The sequence below is a fragment of the Carcharhinus amblyrhynchos genome, chromosome 3 (assembly GCF_965287045.1).
Source record: "Carcharhinus amblyrhynchos chromosome 3, sCarAmb.v2.hapA, whole genome shotgun sequence".
Lineage (NCBI taxonomy): Eukaryota > Metazoa > Chordata > Chondrichthyes > Carcharhiniformes > Carcharhinidae > Carcharhinus > Carcharhinus amblyrhynchos.
In genome coordinates, this window is record NC_137326.1 from 115,697,325 (window position 1) to 115,718,377 (window position 21,053).

General features: G+C 45.1%; 1 protein-coding gene across 1 annotated transcript in view; it reads left to right on the top strand.

Moving 5' to 3' along the window:
* Positions 1-21,053, top strand: part of LOC145341249 (uncharacterized) — a 326,614-nt gene that overhangs the window by 304,041 nt on the left and 1,520 nt on the right. The window contains exons 123-129 of the mRNA XM_080186176.1: positions 6,830-6,945; positions 8,853-8,911; positions 11,500-11,702; positions 13,861-14,029; positions 15,021-15,209; positions 16,276-16,319; positions 19,083-19,189. Of these exons, the coding sequence (XP_080042302.1) occupies positions 6,830-6,945; positions 8,853-8,911; positions 11,500-11,702; positions 13,861-14,029; positions 15,021-15,209; positions 16,276-16,319; positions 19,083-19,189 (887 nt within the window). The remainder of the gene's footprint in view (positions 1-6,829; positions 6,946-8,852; positions 8,912-11,499; positions 11,703-13,860; positions 14,030-15,020; positions 15,210-16,275; positions 16,320-19,082; positions 19,190-21,053) is intronic.

Below are 21,053 nucleotides of genomic sequence, written 5' to 3' on the forward strand. Positions count from 1 at the left end.
AGCACAACAATTTGTTTGTTTATATTAGATTGAATATCTCTAAATATTTTTGAGTTTGTATAGAGTTGCAATGTTGTTTCTAAATGTGTTTTCAGCCTGTGTTTTCACAAGTAAGTGCAAGTGTCCCAGGTCAGTCTTAAGTATCTCATGACATCCTTTGGGATGTTTTACAACATTCAAGGCACAATATAAATATAATTTTTTTTTACATGTTTCCCACTTTGAAGGACCATTCTTCTTAGCCTGCTATACATTTGTTTAATTCAAGAATGTTATAGTTTTATCAAAAATTATCAAATTACACCCAGTTACATGGTATAGAAAAATGTTAGAATTCGGAATATGAAGCAAAAATATATTCTAACGAGGAGATGACTTATTTTTTTAAAATTGTATATTTTGTTTATAATTTATAATGGAACTCTGTCCTGCCTAGTTGCTGAAATAAGCATTTTTATGGTATTAGAAAGAGACAAGAGGCATTTTTTATTCTATATCATCCTACAGTGTCAATTTCTAATGGAATTTAATGCATTCATGACCATTGACGGTTCTGTTTCAAACATTCTGGACTTACCCATGTCATGAGGGATAGAAATGGGATGTGTTGGTGTTGTGGTATTGTCGCTGAACTAATGACCCAGGGAAATGCTCTGGGGACCCAGATTCAGATTTCATGATGGAAGATGTTAAATTTTGGATATGATTTTTCCACCCCACTGTCCTGGTCAAATAACAAAGAACAAAGAACATCCCAGCACGGGAAACAGGCCCTTCGGCCCAACGAGCCCACGCCGCCGCATCTTGCCACACCTACCCTGTTTTGTGTGTGAGTGGAACCCCAAATGTAGCCAGATTCAGGGGAGAATAGTGTCAATTTGGTACACCAATCAGCCTAAGAGCACATCTTTGGGGTGTGGGAGGAAACCGGAGCGCCCGGAAGAAACCCATACAACCACAGGGAGAATGCGCAAACTCCCACAGACACAGGCCCAAATCCATGTATCTGTACAGCTAGCAGTGATAGTCACTGAGCTGTTGCGGTGCCCATCTGCTGGTCCAGGATTAAGCACACACAACGACACGAAGTACTAGGCCACTCCCGGAACCTCCAAGAGCAGCCCACGCACGACCCACCGTGTGCATGCCCCTCGTTTGACAGCAAGGTGGACCGACCCTGTGGAATAAAAAGACAATACGCTAACATATAAAGCTACATTTCTGGTGTCGTCCCAAGGCTCTGACCCTATTTAATACCCTCTACTATAACCCTCCATCCTTGCTTCGCTCATGTGTCTATCTAAGTAAACCTTAAACAAGTCCAACGTGCCTGCCTCCACCACCCTACTCGGTAGCGCGTTCCATACCCCCACGACCCTCTGCGTGAAAAACCTTCCTTTCATATCCAAATTATACTTCTCCCCCCTCACCCTTAGATCATGACCTCTCGTAATTGTCCCCAATCTAGGGAAAAGCCTACCACTGTTGACTCTATCTATTCCCTTCAGTATTTTATATACCTCTATCATATCACCCCTTAATCTCCGTCTTTCTAAGGAGAAGAGCCCCAGTTTCTCCAAACTTTCCTCGTAACTCAGTCCTTCCATGCCAGGCAACATCCTGGTAAACCTCCTCTGCACCCTCTCCAGGGTCTCCACGTCCTTCCGGTAGTAAGGTGACCAGAACTGGACGCAGTACTCCAAATGCGGTCTAACCAACATTCTGTACAACTGAAGCATTAGACGGCAGCTCTTATACTCTATACCCCTTCCTATAAAGGCTAGCATTCCATAAGCTTTCTTCACAACCTTCTCTACCTGTGTTGACACCTTCAGAGACTTGTGCACCTGCACTCCCAGGTCCCTCTGTATCTCTATACTCTTAATCGGTCTACCTTTTATCATATAACTCCTCCCTGCATTATTCCTTCCAAAATGCATCACCTTGCATTTGTCAGGATTAAATTCCATCTGCCATCTATCTGCCCAATATACCAACCTATCTATATCCTGCTGTGTCACCTGACAGTCCTCCTCAGTATCTGCCAATCCTGCCATCTTGGTGTCATCCGCAAATTTGCTGATCACACCACGTACACCCTCTTCCAAGTCATTTATGTATACTACAAAGAGGAGAGGTTCCAGTACTGAGCCCTGTGGCACACCACTGGTGACTGGCCTCCAGCCAGAAAAGGTCCCCTCGACAACTACTCTCTGTCTCCTATTTCCCAGCCAGTTTTCGATCCACCTAGCTACCTGTCCTTATATCCCATGTGCCTTAACCTTTTCTACCAGCCTACCATGAGGGACTTTGTCAAACGCCTTACTGAAATCCACATAGATGACATCAACGGCTCGCCCATCGTCAACCGTTTTTGTCACCTCCTCGAAGAATTCCACCAGATTCGTAAGGCAAGACATCCCCCGAACAAAGCCATATTGCGTATCCCTAATCAGATCGCAACGCTCCAAATGCTTATACATCCTATCCCTAAGAATTTTTTCCAATAATTTTCCTACCACCGATGTCAAACTCACTGGTCTATAATTACCAGGGTTATCCCTACTACCCTTTTTAAACAGCGGTACCACATTAGCTACCCTCCAGTCTTCTGGGACCTCACCTGTGTCCAAAGAAGAGACAAAGATTTGCGCCAAAGGCCCAGCAATTTCATCTTTCACCTCCCTAAGCAGCCTGGGATAAATATCATCAGGCCCCGGAGTTTTATCCGTTTTTATGCTACCTAAAAGCCTTAGCACTTCCTCCCTCGTAATGGATATTTCCTTCCACTAATCTACAGCTCCCCCCAAGACACCACACGACACCAACCCCTCTCCTTCGTGAATACCGACACAAAGTATTCATTCAGGATCTCACCCATTCCCTCAGTCTCGATACATAGCTCCCCTCCTTTGTCCCTAAGAGGACCAATTTTCCCTCTAACCACTCTCTTGCTCCTAATATAAGAGTAAAATGCTTTTGGATTTTCCTTAATCCTATCAGCCAAGGCCATTTCATGCCCCCTTTTCGCCCTTCTAACTCCCCTTTTTATTTAGCTCCCTCCTACTCTCTCTATATTCCTCCAGCGCACTCTCCGTTCCCAGTTGTTTCAACCTAACATATGCCTCCCTCTTCTTCCTGACCAAGTCTTCGATACCCCCTGTAATCCACAGCTCTCTAATCCTGCCTTTCCCATCCTTCCTCTTTACCGGCACTTGCCTTTCCTGCAACATTTTCAGTTTGCCCTTAAAAACCTCCCACTTACCAACCGTGGACATGCCAGCTAACAACCTCTCCCAATCAGTGTCCTTCAGCTCCCTCCTAATCCGACTATAGCTCGCCTTCCCCCAGTTCAGCACCCTCCCCTTCGGACGGCACTCATCCCTTTCCATTTTTATCCTAAAGTAGACGGACTTGTGGTCACTGTTAGCCACATGTTCGCCTACCTCAACCTCAACCACCTGTCCCGGCTCATTTCCCAGCACTAAATCCAGTATAGCCCCCTCCCTAGTCGGGCTAGTTACGTACTGCTCTAGGGACCCTTCCAACACACACTTTACAAACTCCTCTCCCTCCGTACCCCCAGCTGTAGGCACCTTCCAATCCACTCCAGGAAGATTAAAGTCACCCACTACAACCACCTTATCCTTTCTGCACCTATCTAAAATGCCTCTGCAAATACCTTCCTCCACTGACCTCGGGCTGTTGGGTGGCCTATAGTATACCCCTAGCATCGTAATCTCTCCCTTTTTGTTCCTCAACTCCACCCACAGCGAGTCAATCCCTAACTCCTCCATATTGTCCTCCCTCTGCACTGCTGTGATGTGCTCCTTTACTAACAGCGCCACCCCACCACCTCTCTTCAACCCTCCTCTGTCACACCTAAAACACTTATACCCAGGAACATTCAGCTGCCAATCCTGCCCTTCCTTTAACCACGTCTCCATTACTGCCACCACATCTAACTTCCTCTCAAACATCAAGGCCCTAAGCTCATCTGTCTTACCCGTCACACTCCTTGCATTGAAACAGACGCATTCCAACCCACCAGGCCCACTCGGAACCTTCTTCCCCCTGATAATTTTCCTTTCACTCAAACCTACCCTATCACCCAACTCACTCCCGACCCCAGTGTCTAATGAGCTACCAGTCACATCCCCCCCCCCCCCCATTAGTTTAAACCCTGGCTAAACACTCCAGCTAACCTCCCTGCTAAGACATTTGTCCCTCTCCCATTCAAGTTTTCCCCATCCCTCCTGTACAGTTGCCCTTCTCTCACAAATACCTCCCAGTGGCCTACAAAAGTAAAGCCCTCTACCTTGCACCAATCCCTCAACTATGCATTCAGCTGCATGATCTCATTATTCCTAGCCCTGCTGGTACTAGGCAGCACCCCAGAGAATGCCACCCTGGAGGTCCTGCTCTTCAGTTTGGACCCCAACTCCCTAAATTGCCTACGTACATCTGCCCTATTCCGCCTTCCTACGTCCCTCTCCCCTGTGTGTATTATTACCTCTGCCTGGGTCCCCTCCCCTTTCAAAATTCCCTATATCCTTTCCGTTATGTCCTGTATCCCTGCTCCAGGGAGGCAGACTACCATCCTGGAGTCACGCCTCTGCCCACAGAATCTCCTGTCGATTCCTTTGACCTTCCCATCCCCTACCACTATCACATTGCCAGCCCCCTCCTGTCCCTCTAAGTCATTCTGGCCCTCCTGTCTTTCCTTTTGTGCCCCTGTCAATGAACCTTGGGGAGCCACTGGGGAGGTCTGAGGACCAGGACTATTCCTCTTCTTCCTCTTGACAGTTGTCCACCCATCCTGCTCCTCAGCCCCTGGGACCTCCTCTTGCTCATGGTTCCTAGCCATTAACTCTTCATTTTCCCTGACCAGAAACGCATCCTCTAAACGCACCTCTAGTTGCCTGACCCGGGCCCTCAAGCGCTGCAACTCTGAACACTTAACACAGATGTGGACCCTCGGGAGACGTGATGCCTCCAAGAACTCCCACATGTGGCACCTAACACAGCTTATGTTCCTCCCCATAACCCCTGCCATGTCCCAACCTCCCTTGGGTTTGTATGTGTCAAAACACAACCCGGGAAAGGTAGAAACTGCAACTCACCTTCTCTAAGCCTGCTCTAGCCTAAGCCCAGTGAGCCAAAGCCCTTATAACTCTCACTCAGCTCCCCACTCACTCCACTGCCCGCTCCCGACACTGCCCGCTGTCTATCACTACCTTCTTGTTATACCCCCCGCTCCCCCTTCCCGACAATCCCCTCGCCTAACTTCTGGTATGGAAGTAAAATACACACACAGAAACCTCGCGTAGCAAGACAGGAAACGTGAGTAGAAGGCAAGAAAAAAATCAGGCTTGTGTCTGATTTCTCTTCTCTCCCAATCTTGCCGGCTCTGTCCTGCCAGTGAGATCAATATCATGCCCTTCGCGTCCAGGCTCACTTACCTTTTCCACCTCACCGGTCCAAGTCCTCACCGGTGAGGTTCACAGATCGTCCGTCCCCACTAATAGGGACCAGACATGATGGCCTCGCCAGGAGGACGGGAGGCCATTGAAGCCCTGGGTGGTCGGAGCAGGGTTTGGCAGTATCCCTTGGGCAGTGCCAGCCTGGACCCCTAACAGTGCCTGGCACCCTGGCATTGCCAAAGGAGTGGGGCCTGTTAGAGCGGGGCCTAAAGAAGACAAAGCCAGAGAGGGAAGGGCCTGGGACAGGACTTGATGTGGATAAAGCCTGACAAGAGAAGGTGAGGGGGAGCCCATAGCTGGCCAAGGGAGGGGGAACTCTGCACTGGGTGGGGGGGTGGGGGGGGTTGCTGTTGATCAGGGGTTGGAGGCTGATTGCAAAGGGGGAGGGGCAGCAATTAGCCAGTGCAGCAATTGGGAGGGTGGCTGGTAACTGGCTGGGGCAACGATTGCTAGTTGGCCAGCTGGGAGAGTGCTCAGTAGCTGGTTTTCTAGCAGTCTGAGGCTCCCTGCCCCACGCCGCCACACACCACCTCCCCCCCTCCGCCCACTTACTGGCAAGATTCACAATACGCCCTCTAAATTGCACAAAGTGCATAAATTACCATCAGCAATGTTGCTGAATAACAGGCGAGAAAAATTTAGAGTTTTTCTGAGAAAATTCCGCCTTTTGAGTTTCATAAAAATCTGGAATGGATAATGATGACCATGAAAACAATGCAAGTATTGGCTAAAGTCCTTTGGGGAGGAGATCTGCTATCCTCACACCTGGTTTGGGCCACATGTGACTCCAGATCCACAACAATATGGTTGACCCATATGCCCTCTGAAATGACCTGGCAAGCCATTCAGTTAAAGGATAAATAGCAATGAGCAATAAATGTTGGGCAAGTTTATTTGGTAGCACAAGCTACTAGCTTTCAGAGCGCTGCCTCTTCATCAGGTGACTCAGTGTTCCGAAAGCTAATGGGTTGTGCTGCCAAATAAACCTGTTGGACTTTAACCTGGTGTTGTGAGACTTCTGGCTGTGTTTACCCCGGTCCAATGCCGGCATCTCCACATAATAAATGTTGGCCCAGCCAGTGATGCCCACATCACATGAATGAATTAAATACAATATAATTAGTATTATCACAATGATGCTGCTCAGTGGCTGGAATTCAACCATATTACCTTACATGAGCAATGAAAGCACTTTACCTCTCCTAATACAAGTTTGCATTGTGAGTAGATAGAAAAGTAGAAACAAATTGTCAAGAATTTTTTCCTTTAATTCAAGTAGTAATTACGCATACAAAAGCAGTATTATAATATTCATTATGGGAAAATATCTTTTGATTTTTTTTCAGATATTCCGAAGAGATCTGTTAATATTACATTGCAAATACAGGATCTTTCTGCAGATGTCTTAAATGACAGAAACAGTTCAGACTATCAATCTCTGACAAGTAATACCAAACAAAGGGTATGGATCTGATTTTCCATTGCTTATCGAACATTTAGACCATAAGACATAAGAGCAGAATTAGGCCACTCGCCCCATTGGGTCTACTCCACCGTTCAATCATGTCAGATTTGTTCAATGAAAAATTAATAGGGTTTCAACAGACTATGCAAATGTAGGTTGTTGTCTGTCAATAAATTCTTTAAAATGTTTACCAATCCTCTAGAAATGCTTACTTTAATGCTGACTTTAAATGTCAGCAGATTATGGGCATGAAATCTTTCTCAACATTATAAACGGAGCCCACATTTGGAAGCCAGTGGATAGAATTGACACTGGTGCATTTTCATTGATGTTAGGCTGAGAACAACATGGCAACAGATGGTAAAACATAGGTCATGGCAATTGCAAGGAAGTGCACATTTCCCCTGGGCAATTGCTCTGCACTGGGAGCAATGTTAAAATGCCATTTCAATCACAAACATCTGATGGCTCAAGTTGTGTTAATAATTACCTAGTAAAGGTTAGAAGAAGTTTTAATTCTTCTTAAGAATTAAAACTTCTTCTAACTTGTGGGTAACTATTGTAAAGACCCAGGCTGAACCCCCAAAATTTCAAATCACATCCCCAAAACTGCAGGTATCTCCTCTCCCCTCCACCGACCATTTAATAACCCCGTGATATCCACTACCCACCCACTCCACCCCGATGATATTAGCCATGGATCTTGGGGTCCCTTCAACCCCCTTGCCTAAACTGACCACTCCCCCCATCTGACCCAACCAGATCCCTCCCCAAATGTAGGCCCAACACGCTCACACCCCCACCACTACAGTATGCCCAGATCCCCCGCCACCACCAATCTCAGACCACCCCTAGCCACCAAATGCCCCCATCACTCCTGAGGTCCTACGTACCCCACCATCTGAGGTCTACCTTATCCTCCACTCCCCCATTATCTGGCCCCCAAGCAAACCTCAACCCTGCCTACCCCTACCCCTCAATGAGAGCCAACACTCTCCTTTCCTAGGACTCAACTCCACCCATCTCCCATTCTCTCACAAGATCTAATTCCTCCGTTCAATATTCAATCACATCCCCCTCCAGGGACCTGGCCCGTCTCTCTCCAGGGTCCTGACCCCTCCCTCATCCCCCATCCTAACATTTGACAAACAGATTTCTCATTTTGTATCCTTCTTGGTTTGACTATTCTTTTGAGATATACACACTGACCCCAATAAAACAACTTAAACCGAAATTAAACTTGATTTCCATCGTCAATTACATCTGATTGGTTTAACTATGCTGAAGTAATAATGAGGTTAATAATTCTTAGCTTAAATAATTAATTAAAGTTAAGTACCCATCCCCTTCCAGTTCCTGCCATCACTGTGAACTCACCAGTTATCCCTGGCCTTGCCATTGAACAATTGTTATGTTCACTGAGCCATGTAACAAGGGACATACTAAGCCCTTCCTGCAGCTGTCACCAATTTCCCCATCAGCCAACATCTCAGTGGCTCAAACTGGTCTACTTGTCATCCACAGCTGCTGGCCAGTTGGACTCAAATGAGGGCCAAGCCTTAAAGCCTTGATTTTGTTGGTCAGTCCAGAATTCAAAAATGACAATTTCTGTGTATTCCTGTAAAACATCTAAATAAAAAATATTTTATATTTTTTCAAGCAAATTCGGTTTGACTAACTGCTACATGGTTTACAGTGCAGTCACTACAGGGTGAGATGCCAGAAATGCGTTTTTACATATACATTTCTAAAATGGAGTGCTTTGAAAGAGTCTGATAGTTTCTGAGGTATTACACAAAGAGTATGCAATACACTTTCTAATTAAAGTATTAGTTTATCTGATAATCCAGGCAATCAGAATATGAAGATAAAAATTTAGTCAACTGTTCCTTTAAATGTTTTAGGTGCATGGAATTCTGTCGACTGTGAAACATTTCTCGAATGATTCAGAATATGTTTTCTGGTTGGTACACGTTTTGATCAATATATATTTATTTATTCTTAGAACACACCATTGTATAATAAACTATTTTCAAGTCAAACATGAGTAAACCTCCTGCTGGTTACCACTTATCACCGCCTCCCTGATGAACCAATATTCCCCCAGTGTGAACATCACTTGAAAGAAGCACTAAGGGTGGCAAGAGCACAGAATATGCTTTGAATGGCAGGGTTCAATGTTCATTGCCAAAAGTGGCTTGATAGCACTACTACTGACCAAGCTAGCTGAATTCTAAAGGGCAAAGCTGCTAGACCAGGTGGCGCAGGTGGTGAGGAGATACCAGCAAGAGAGAAAAGCTTACTTGACCTCACTCTTACCAATTTTGCAGATGCATCTGTTCATGAGAATATTGGTATGAATGTCCTTACAGTCCTTGTGGAGACAAATTCCTGCTTTTACACTGAAAATTTATTCCATGTGTGTTCCATTACAATCACAGTGATAAGATAGGTTTTGAACAGATCTAGCAATGGAAAACTAGGCATCCATGAGGTATTGAGTCCCATCAAAAGCAGCAGAATTGTACTGAAACACAATCTGTAGCCTCATGGCCTGGCATGTCCTTCACTCTCCATCTTCACTAAGCCAGGGGATCAACCCTGGTTGAATGAACAGGCATATCTAAAAGTGATGTCAACCTGGTGAAGCTACAAGACAGGACTACTTGCATTATTATTATAATTACTTTATTACAGCATCTGATAGAGTCTAAGCAACCCCACAACCAATATTATACAGATTTAAGCCCTGCAATCCTGTCGCATCCAATTGTAAATGGTGGTAGACAATGAAACAACTGGAGGAGCAGACTCCACAAATGTTCCCCATTCACGTTGATAGGGCAGCCTGACATATCAGTGCAAAAGACAAAGTCGAAACATTTGCAACAACCTTCAGTTAGGGAGGCCATGTGGATGATCCATCTTTGCCTTCTTCTGAAGTCCCTGGCATCGCAGATGCTGGTTTAAAAGCAAAATACAGTGGATACTGGAGTCTCAATAAAAACAGAAAATGGTGGAAAAGCTCAGCAGGTCTGACAGCATCTGTGGAAGGAGAAAATAGAGTTAATATTAAGTCCACATGCCTATTCTTCAGAGTCATTTTGAATGTAGAAATGGATTACAAGAATGGTTCCAAAGGTGTGGGATGATCTTATCAAAAATGTTCTAAGTGCCAAACAAGCATGGAAATAGAAGAAATTTGCACCAATTTTTGAGCGAAATGAAAATCGAATCTTACCTACCTTTTGTTGAAATAAAATGAGGCCAAACATTTTTCTTGCCAGCAAGGGGAATGGGTGGGGTCTAGCTTGCTGAAAAGCTGACAGGTAGTAGTCGAGGGTGCAATTGCACATGAACAGACCTCTGTGTTCTGTGAACACAGAAATCTGACAATCACTGCTTCCCCCAGCTATTGCTGGCTTTCATGGCTGAATTCCTCTCTACCCCTCCCTCCGCCCCCCCACCTGGACTGATCACCAACCCCCTACCACACAGGCTGAAACCATCCCCCTGTGCATAGTCCAGCCAATCCCCAGTTGCAGAGTGGCAGCGGTCCCCCTCCAATCGCGATTGCAGAGTGGCAGTGGGCCCAGCACCCCCAATCATTGTTGCAGAGGCAGTGATCTCCTTGCCCAATTGACCTGCCCCCCTCAGACCCCACCCCGTCTCCGTATGCCCTCCTTGAGACCCCGCCACTGCACTGTTGACACTACCTGGTGCCCAATGGTCCCTGCCAGTGTGCCAGGCTGGCAGTGCCAATGTGCCACAGCAAGGGGAACTCCCTTCTACCCCCAACCTCCCAATAGAGCTGCAATGGCCTCCAGTCCTACCGGCAAGGCTATCACCTCAATGGGGACCATGTGTGATCGTGCCAGAGAGAATTTTTACCCAACGAAGTCACAGAGGCAACTGAACCCAGATAATTGCATCCTGGACTTGTAATATTTAAATCTGTATTTAAATAGATTTAAATATTACAATCAGCCTCATGCCCATTGTGCTGGATATCCAGTGCCAGTAAGATCACAAGAGGTGAGCAATTGGGGCGCGAACCTGATTTCTCAGCTCTCTTGCAATCTTACTGCCCTCATGGAGTTGAGTCACATGGATAAATTGGAGAAGCTGAGATTGTTTTCCAAAAGGGAAGTTTGTTGAGAGGAGATAATTTAGATGTGTTCAAAATCATGAGGAGTTTATACAGAGTAGCTGGAGAACAACAATTTTCCTCTGTGGAAAGATTGAGAACCAGAGAATAGATTGAAAGTGATTGGCAAAGGAAACATGAGGGTAAACACAATGTGTGGTTAGAATATGGAATGCACTAGCTGAAAGGCTGATCGAGGCAGTCTCAATCAAAGCTTTCAAACGGAAATAGGATAAGTGCCTAAAAGGGAAAATTTCACAGGGAAAAGGCGGAAGAGCAGCACTAGCTTGCAGACAGCCAGTATGGGTTGATGTTCAAATGGCCTCACTCTGTGCTATGATCATTGACTCTCTGATATGTAAACAACTTATTGTTTAATTTATTTCTCTGCTGCACACCAACAGGTCGAAAGGGGAAAATGTAACAACTGCTGTTGTGTCATTATTCAATTACGATGGGCGAAAGACTACAATTGATTTCCTAAATGAAGGTCTAAATGAAGCAATTCTGAGAGCTTTTAATGGTGAACGATTTAAGCGTGCTCTGACGTTTGATAATATTACGTTTAAGCGCTTAACTGAAGCTGACATTCAAGATCTAAGTAAATGTAAGTGTAAGATTTTGACAGTTGATCGGTGATATATGATAATGCTCATGAGATTTATTTAAAATTGGATTTGGTGTCTACCTAGTCCCAGGACTAAGACAATAATGTCAAAAATATGAAAACAAAAGTAGGATTTTCCAGCCACGCCCATCCTAAGGCCGGAAATTCCCACCCAAGATCAATGGGCCTTTGCATGATCCGCCCCCGTCAACGACAACTCCTGGGGCAGACGGGATGGGAAAATACCATCCAGAGAATAGATAGATCCAATCTACAAAATAGATGTAATAGATTGATTACTGCGATAATCAGTTTTCAAACATTCAGAGAACTAACAAATTTCTACAGTGCGGAAGGAGACCATCATGTTTGCACTGACTCTCCAAAAAAGCATCTTACCCACCTCCACTGCCACCTCCCCTCACCCCATCACCATAGCCCTGCGCATTTACCATGGCTAATCCGCCTACCCTACACATCTTTGGACTGTGGGAGGGAACAGGAGTACCCAGAGGACACCCCAGCCGACATGGGAGAACGTGAAATTTCCACATCTAACTTAGGTCCCTGGTGGTGTGAATTAGCCTTGCCAGCCACTATGCCACCATTTCACCCTACTTTCGTGAAACCAGCATTTAGCCAATTTCCTCAGTTTTTTATACATAAAGTAAGAAAGTGACCAATCCTTCAAGAATTGCCACGATTCAAGAAGGCAGCTTACCACCATATCCTCAAGGGCGGTTACGGATAGGCAGCAAATACTGGCCTAGCCATGCTGCGACTCCCATCTCACATGAGTGAAAAGAAAACATATTATAAGCGTTTCTCTTCCATAAATATAATGGGGAAATTCTCGCAGCCTGCTGCACAGCTCAAGCAGTGCACCAAGCTGGGAGGTATCAGTGCAGGTTTTTTTGTGGGTTCCCCACTGGGCGCCACAGTCTCCACAAGTCTCCAGTATTAAGGTTTCAAGTGTAATCAGCTGCAGGCTGGACATCGGCATGGAGCTGATTACAATATGGAAATCTCCATTTACATTTCATTAACAGGCCAGGGACTGAAGCCTCCAGGCCTACTAGCATCTGCCCTGCCAGGAATGGTTCACTCTTGCTTTCCATTAATAGGGAACAGGTGGTCTGATCCCACTGGAGGGAAGAGAGGCCATTGAGGCCACCGCGAGTGGTCGGGGTAATGGAGGGGGTTGCCTTGGACAGTGCCAACCTGTCACCTTGGCACTGCCCAAGGGGCCAAGAGGGCACACCAGAGGGGGATGGGCCTCTGGGAAGGGCAATCAGTGGGGTGGGGGGACCCAATGCCACTCTGCACTTGGGATGACTGGAAGAGGGAGGGAGGAGGTGATAGGGGCTGGCAATCCAGGTGGGGGGAGTGGGGGAAGTTGGAACTGTCGGAGGGGGCAGGGGCTGCCCAGAGAAGGGGGGGCAGTGGAATCAGGAGTTCGGGACTGGCCATGGGGTGGGGGGAGCTGTCGGAGCTGGCACAGGGAGGTCCGGGAGGCCAGCAATCAGGGGAGTGGAGGGGGGTTAGAAGGCCAGCGATGGGGGCTTATGGGGCTGGCCAGCAATCAGGCTCGGCAATGATCTGGAGGCTGGCAAAGCAAACAGTGTGCCTTCTCACCACTATGCTGCTGGCCTCTTGCATGGGAGTAGGCTACACCCACAGACTTTCAGAGTGAATCACGCTGAGGCCCTCTGTGATGCACAGTGTTGGAGATTCATTTTGGAAATCATGCAGGAAAAAGAAAGTGGGATTTACACCAATTTTCCAGAATGTTGGGGACTTAGAATTTATTTGGAAGAATCTCTGCCAATATCAACAACAACCCAATGTCAGTACACTATTTAAAGTTTTAAAGTTGTAAGTTTATTTATAAGTGTCACAAGTAGGCTTACATTAACACTGCAATGAAGTTACTGTGAAAATCCCCTAGTCGCCACATTTCAGCGCCTAACCAGCACGTCTTTCAGACTGTGGGATGAAACTGGAGCATCTGGAGGAAACCCATGCAGACATGGGGAAAACATGCAGATTTCGCACAGTCACCCGAGTCAGGAATCAAACCCAGGTCCCTGGTGCTGTGAAACAGTAGTGCTAACACAGTTGACATTCTGGCTAAAAATACTGGTTCATTTCTTTACAGTAAGAAGCACTGATCTACTGAAATACTTCAGCTGTAACAACACTCAGTTTGCTGGTTATGTGGTTCAATTTGATGACCAAATTGGAGTGATTTGCCGATCTCTCTGTGAATTGAATTACTGTAAGAATCAGGGAATATGCAAACATCTGCAGACTGGACCTTCATGCAAGTATGAAATCCATTAACTTAACAGAATTGAACACTTTCTTGCCAACGTACAAAGGAATTGTAAAGCAAAATGAAAATTCCATCCCACCTCTCTCCCTCAAAACCTATTCCTCAGACTTATTTAGGTTATTCAAAATTCTATTCAGTGAAACATGTCCACCAAAATAAAACGTGGAAATATTCAGCAAGTCAGGCAGCACCTGTAGAGAGAGAGAGAATGAGACAGACAAATTTACTGAGAGGAATGGAACAGATAAATTTCCAGAGTTGTTCAGTCTGTATAAACCAGGGACAACCTTGCCCTGAAAATGGAGATATCTAGAAAATTCCACCTGCAGTTTATTCCAGTGTAAGGAAGGGTGGTGTTCTCAGGAATGTCTTTCCTTTTTAATTTAGTTGGGGCATCATGACCAGCACAGGCTTGGAGGGCTGATGGGCCTGTTCCTGTGCTGTACTTTTCTTTGTCCTTGTTTGCTGTTTGTCTATTGTGGTACCCACGTTGGGATCCTGACTAGGATTTGGCCTATAGTCCCTGAAACAAAGGACACTTTTTTCACTTTCTACTTGTAACTCACTCACATCTATAATCATTGTGTTTGAGGCGGTGTGGAAACTTCTGAATATGGGAGACCTTGCTGACCTGCTTCTCCATCTCCAGCCACATGTCCTCAATGATAAGCATCTTGTTTGAGGTGGTGGAGACTTCAATCCCACCTCTGCAACAAAAGCCATGGGTAATTCTCATGATTTACATTTCCAAATTATAACTTACTTATCTACCCATAATCAATAAGCACTGAAAATGGAAATAGCAATTGAATTCATGGTGTATCATTGCGATGGTAAAGTTTTATGGCCAGTGCCCTTGATATGCTTAACCTCAATCTTCTATATTTGTAAAATGATAAGCTTCCAAGGAAATGGTATTAAGTGTCTTGCTATTTGGAATTTCAATGATAACAGTGCCTAAGTTGTTCAGTTTTTATTTCCAGATGTGTTCCATACACAATTTATTCAAATTATGGAGACCACTGTGAGCACACATCCATGAATCTCAGAGCATTTTTTGGCATTCTGTTTGGAGCCTTAGGTTTCCTGCTCTTATTGATGTTGGTCATATTTTTCTGTGTATGGAAATGCAAGAAATCTGGAAGGGAAAGACTCATAAATGAAACAAACAGGTACATGATATTGTTTTATATCTCAGACTATTGCAGGTGATTATACAAAATGTTGCTACTTTTCTGTTTTAATTTGTGTGCAAAATTGTAATTTCATTTTCACACCTAATGGATACAGTTATTTAACATTGGTCACCAAACCATAAATCTTACTATTGTATTATGTATTAATGTTACACTGCCAAAGAACCTGAATTGCAATTCAAACTGTTCAAAAACAAATCTGAACATAGATTTAATTTGACTGTTTTGTGCACATTTAGATCTATTTATAATTGAAAATAGATTAACAGTGATGTAAAACTCCACTATAACCTGTGAATTTATTTCAGCTTTTGGGAAGTGAAATACTAGTCCAGGTCAAGACAAAATTAAGGAGGATTTGCAGTCAAGAGACCTAGAGAATGAAAAAGAACTAGTTAGCATCAGCTTTCCACTCAATCATTTAACCTCAGCACTTTTCTGATATTTGTGGGAGGAAGGTTCTGGGCCTTCTATACAACACCGCCCCCTACTCCTTGCACAACATTCCCCTCACCCTCCCGTCCCTCCCCCATCCCAATTATGAAAAAGGAGCAAGTCTGCGGAAATTTTCTGGATACCCCAATAATTCTACTCTTTGCATCTAATGTTGGGCTCAGTGTGACTTTGACTGTATGAGATTTGTGAAAATGTCTCAAATATTTACAAGATGATCAATCCCAGAGGGGATCATTGACTTCCTTAAGAGACCATTATGTGTTCCATAAGGAGCAGGGAGGGAACAGACTCTTGCTGGGCTGGAAATGCGGAATAGTTGCTGTACCTTTGCAAGCTCAGTCTTGCACATGTCGCCATATCTGAGATTTGAAATGTGGTCTCTAGCCCCAGGGTAGGCGTTCCAGCATAATGGATTTCCCAGCAATATCTGGCCCTTGGAGAATTAAAATTATCAGGATCATGAGGCTAAATTGAAAACAATTGTTCATTTCGCCAATTGTTCTTTAATAACCCAGAACATGATTAGTTAGTTATTCCCTTTGTACCATTCTGATTTACTAACAGCTCAGAATCTTATTTTTTACAGCATCAATGATGGCCAGACAACGTTCTCTTTTAAAACTCATCCATGTGAGTATTATAATTATCAGCTTCTATGTTTACAACACAGACTGCAGTTGAGTTTTGTCTCTGTTCTGATGTGTAGCTCAGCTATTGCATTGCTGTTTCATTTATTTGGTTGCTTATACATTTTTGTTTGAGATGAAGGGCAAAATTTTCCATTCCGGCACGGAGAATTGGACAGGGTGAAGGTGATTCCAGTCGGGCATTCATCTGAACCCCATTAATGGGATTCAGAATAGATCCACTTCCACCTCTGGGGGGAAATGGCAACCCTGCTTGATGTGTGGGGTGTGTGTTGGGGGAGTGTAGTGGAAAATTCATTGCATTGTGTGGTTCATTTCTGTTATATTTGCAAGAAAAAGTAATTGTTTTTGTTTAATACTAATAGTTCCATCATCCTTTCAGTAATAAGATCTGATACTGTAAAAACCACAAGTTGACAAGGCCACCTACTTTAACCATGAACAGAATTTTACACCCCCACTGACAGGTTTGTAGGTGAGGGTGGGTGGGGGGGGGGGGGGGGGGCCTTTCCTGACATATTCCTTGCTGCCCTGATCTTTCTGCAATTTTACGCTATGTCAGCTAAGGCCTCACCCCAGTTGAGGCCCTTATTGATCACTTAAGGTCAGCTTCCTATCCAGTTTCCCCACTGATGCCCTGATCCTCCTCTGTCCTCCCTTACCTTCCCTGCTCTGAAACCTCCAAAGTTTTCTGTTCTTGGAATCACAGGATTTAGGCTTTGGGGACCTCTTGCAGTACCAGTCCTGGCCACTGCAACTTCTGACGCTGCACACGCTACAGAGCTGTCAGTCAATCAGATTGACTGGCAGCTCTCTAAGGCCAGACTTCCTTTCCAGTGAGAGACAGAAGTCCCATCTGTCAATTAATGCTCGTTGGCATGTGAAATCATGGTGGAGTAGGCAGTGTTGACAGGGATGTGTTCCTTACCAACTTTGGATGGTGGGAACGAAAACTCCACCATCCTGGCCCATGTTGCAAAGTTGACTGTCTTTTTCCTTAAACCCTGGTTTAAAATTAATTTCAAGAAATTAATTTGGTGATATTAACTCAAAAGCTCCCCCTATTCGGAGACCAAATTTTCTGCCCTGATTTTGGACAGCAGTTCAGAGGTTGAGGGCATGAATCTGCCACCAGTTCCAGAACTTTCAGCTGGAAGTAACAACAATGGAATTTATCTGACCATAGTTGGGCAGCAAATTTAAATCAATACAGTAATAAGGAAAAAACAGTCTACTGGAGATTTTCCCTTCTTTAGCAGCATTAAAAGCTGAATATTCCCAGTCTCTTGATGGTGGGGTCAGAAGTGGAGACACATCTCTACTGTGATTTCACAGCCAACGAGTGTTTTATGGAAGGAGACTAGACATCTGCCCCTGGCTGTAAAAGGACGTCTGGCCTTGGAAAGCTGCCAATCAATCTGAATGGCTGACGGCTTTGCAGTGCTTGCAATGCTAGAAACTTCAGTGGCCACATCCGGTACTCCGAGCAGTTGCCTTACCCTGAATCCCAAAACGTTTTCATGGTTGAGGTGTCTCTCAGTGCTAGACTACACCTCCCCCAACTACCCCCCTCCCACCCCCCCATCATCCCACTGTTCATAACCCCCAGCTCAACGAAAAAGGCCTCTTTCTGGCAGGGGGCCATTAAAGCCAAAGGCTACATGCTCAGGCGAGAAGGCCACCGCAAGCAAAGTCTATGATCCAAATGATCCAACCAGACGGGCTTTCTCTCCACTTGCAGGAGCCTAACTACTTTGGCCCCAATTATTTTAACTTCAGTACATGCCTTTGCGTGTTTCTCCATGTCATCAGGGTGGCAAGGTGGCACAGTGGTTAGCACTGCTGCCTCACAGGATCAGGGACCCAAGTTCAATTCCGGCCTTGGGTGACTGTGGCATTTGCACGTTCCCCACTTGTCTGTGTGGGTTTCCTCCGCGTGCTCCAGTTTCATCCCAAAGTCCAAAGGTTCATTGGCCATGCTAAATTGACCCTCAGCAGGGTAAATATGTGGGGTTACAGGATGTGGCCTGGTTGGAATTGTTGTCAGTGCAGTCTCAATGGGCCAAATGTCCTCCTTTTGCACTGTAGGAATTCTAGTTCCATGTCCTCACAGTCTCTGACCTGCCTCAGCGACACCCAGTTCCCCTGGTTGTGCTGTCAAGGTTACAATGTTGCTGCTCCTCTGGACCAGCAGCATCAAGAGCCTACTACAGTGAATGCAGAGGCAGCTAATTAGGAGACTGGTATGAGGAAGATTGTGCCATTGGGCATGCTGCCAGTTAAGTATGGACTTGGGTTCCTTTATTTGTTCCCAATGTCAGTGTCCTGAAGCCCATGTAAAAATCCAGCCTGAAGTGTCAATTGCTAAACAGCAAAGAAACCACCTTATTCAACATGGACCAACTAGTTGTAGTAGGCAAGGAGAATGACAAAACTTAGCCAGCATTACTAACCACATAACAGCAGGAAGAAGCACAATGCTTTCCCTCCCTTTTGTTCCAACGGGTAACCCAGCAGTCATACAAGTTGCTCTGAAATGATTCTGTTATGCATAAAGCATGTGGAACATGTGTTCTGAAATTACTGGGGGTTTTTTTCATTTATTATGTGCATATTACTACGTTATTTATTTTATTTTACCTTGGAGCCTTGAGTTTACTTAACTGTCCACTGAAGTTTAATCATGTTGGTTCATCACATATTGCTTATTAAATATAATTTTATTGTAATTTATTTGTCATTTCAGTTTCTTCCAAGATGCAAGATACCTCCATCTTGCCTTCTTTGAATGATAAGAGTCTGTCTCCTTTAAGCTGGAGACCAAGTTTTGATCATGTCAGCTCAACTGCAAAGGTAGTAAATAGCATAAAATTCAGCACTGCCTTTCAAAGCAATGTATATGATGCATAGTTGGAAAATGGCAGACATTTTCCTATAGCACAGTTAATTATGTTAGTTTTGAATCCTGATTCAGGAATATTGTCGTGAAGCGTTAATGTCACAAACCACAGTTTTGTACTGATTCTCATTTTCAGTATGACATAAAAAGGCATCAACATTGTGGTTGGAGACTGTTGTGCTCCATGTTTACACCTAACCAAAGGTATAAGTGTGATATTCTTTGCTCGAGTGCAAAAGAACAGCTGCCATAACTGATCCAGGTTTCACTATCTTATTCTATGGGCATTAGCTTACCAGCTCGCAATGCCGGTCGATCAGTGTAGCGAGCTGGTAAGATAGAATGAGAGGCCGAAAATTCAGTTCGTGCCCAGTTTCTCACCTCTCTCAGTCATACCAACATTGTTTTGCAGGCGAAATCAGCTTTGCTCCTTTTCAATATTAATTGCATCATTTAAATGTCAGTAGTGAGTCTCGGACACTATCATCTGGGCTCACTTGACCTTAACTGCTCACCAGTCGAGATCCTCACTGGCGAGAATCAAATACACCAATACACCAATAGGGACCAGATGTGATGGCCTCATCGGTAGGACCGGAGATCATTGCAACCCCTGAGTGGCCGGGCCCTGGCACTACCCACTAGACATCCCGGCATCACCCACTGGGCACCTTGGCAGTGCCAGTGGCAGTTCCAAAGGGCAGGGGTGTGAGGGGATGGAGCCTAAAGGGATAGGGAGATGGCAGGAGATGCTCTGCAGTGAGGGGGAGAGAAGAGAGGAATTCAGCAGAGGTGACGATCGGGAGCAGGGGGAGCTCAGCAAGAGCAATTGAGGGATGTGAGGTGAAGTCTGCAAAGGGGAGATAAAGAGGGTGATTGGCTGGTCAGTCCTGATACCCATGGGGACAGAGGAGGAGACCAGCACAGGAAGCAATCCCAATGTCTGTGGTGGGGGTGTGGCGGGGGCAAGAGGAGATCGTCCAGTACATTGGGAGATCAGGGTAGCTGCACAATGGCACCCCCAAGAGCTCAGCAACTGACTTCACTGATGAAATTAAGCTCCGCTCCTTTCCCTGTTGGTGAGAATTGCATCCTGGACTTTTTTGCACCAAGGGCCGTAAGATTGTGATTTGCTGCTCACCCAAAAAACTGTCAAGACTCTGATCTCCATCTTTTCTTTGTGCATGCCTTCATTTAGCATTTTTAAAGACTTACTCTGTGTTTCAGAAGCACGCTGTTGCTTCCCACAACTATAAATGTGATTAATTATTCAATACTTGCCTGGATGAATGCAGCTCCAGCAAAACTCAAGAAGCTTGACACCATCTAGGACAAAGCAGCTGCTTGAATGGCTTCCCGTCCACAAACATTCACTCCTTCTAACAGCAAAGCACAGTGGCAGTGGTGTGTACCATCTACAAGATTCACTGCAGGAACTCTATGATTCTATGATTCTTTTTCTATGATTCTAACTCACCAAGGTTCCTTAGGTGGCACCTTGCAAGCCTGTGACTATTACCATCTAAAAGGACAGCAGATACAAGGGAATACCACCACTGGAAATTCCCCTCCAAGTCATTCACCATTCTGACTAGGAAACATACCACAATTTCTTCATTGTCTCATGGTTTAATTCCTAGAATTCCTTCCCGAACAGCACAGTGTATGTATCTACAAAAACTGCAGCGCTTCAAGAAAATAACTCAATACACTGCTTAAGGGCAGTTAGGGATGGGCAATAAATGCTGACCTCCACGTCCCATGAATTAATAAAATGCAATCTTTCTTCAGGTATGGCACCCAGAACTCCAGATAAGG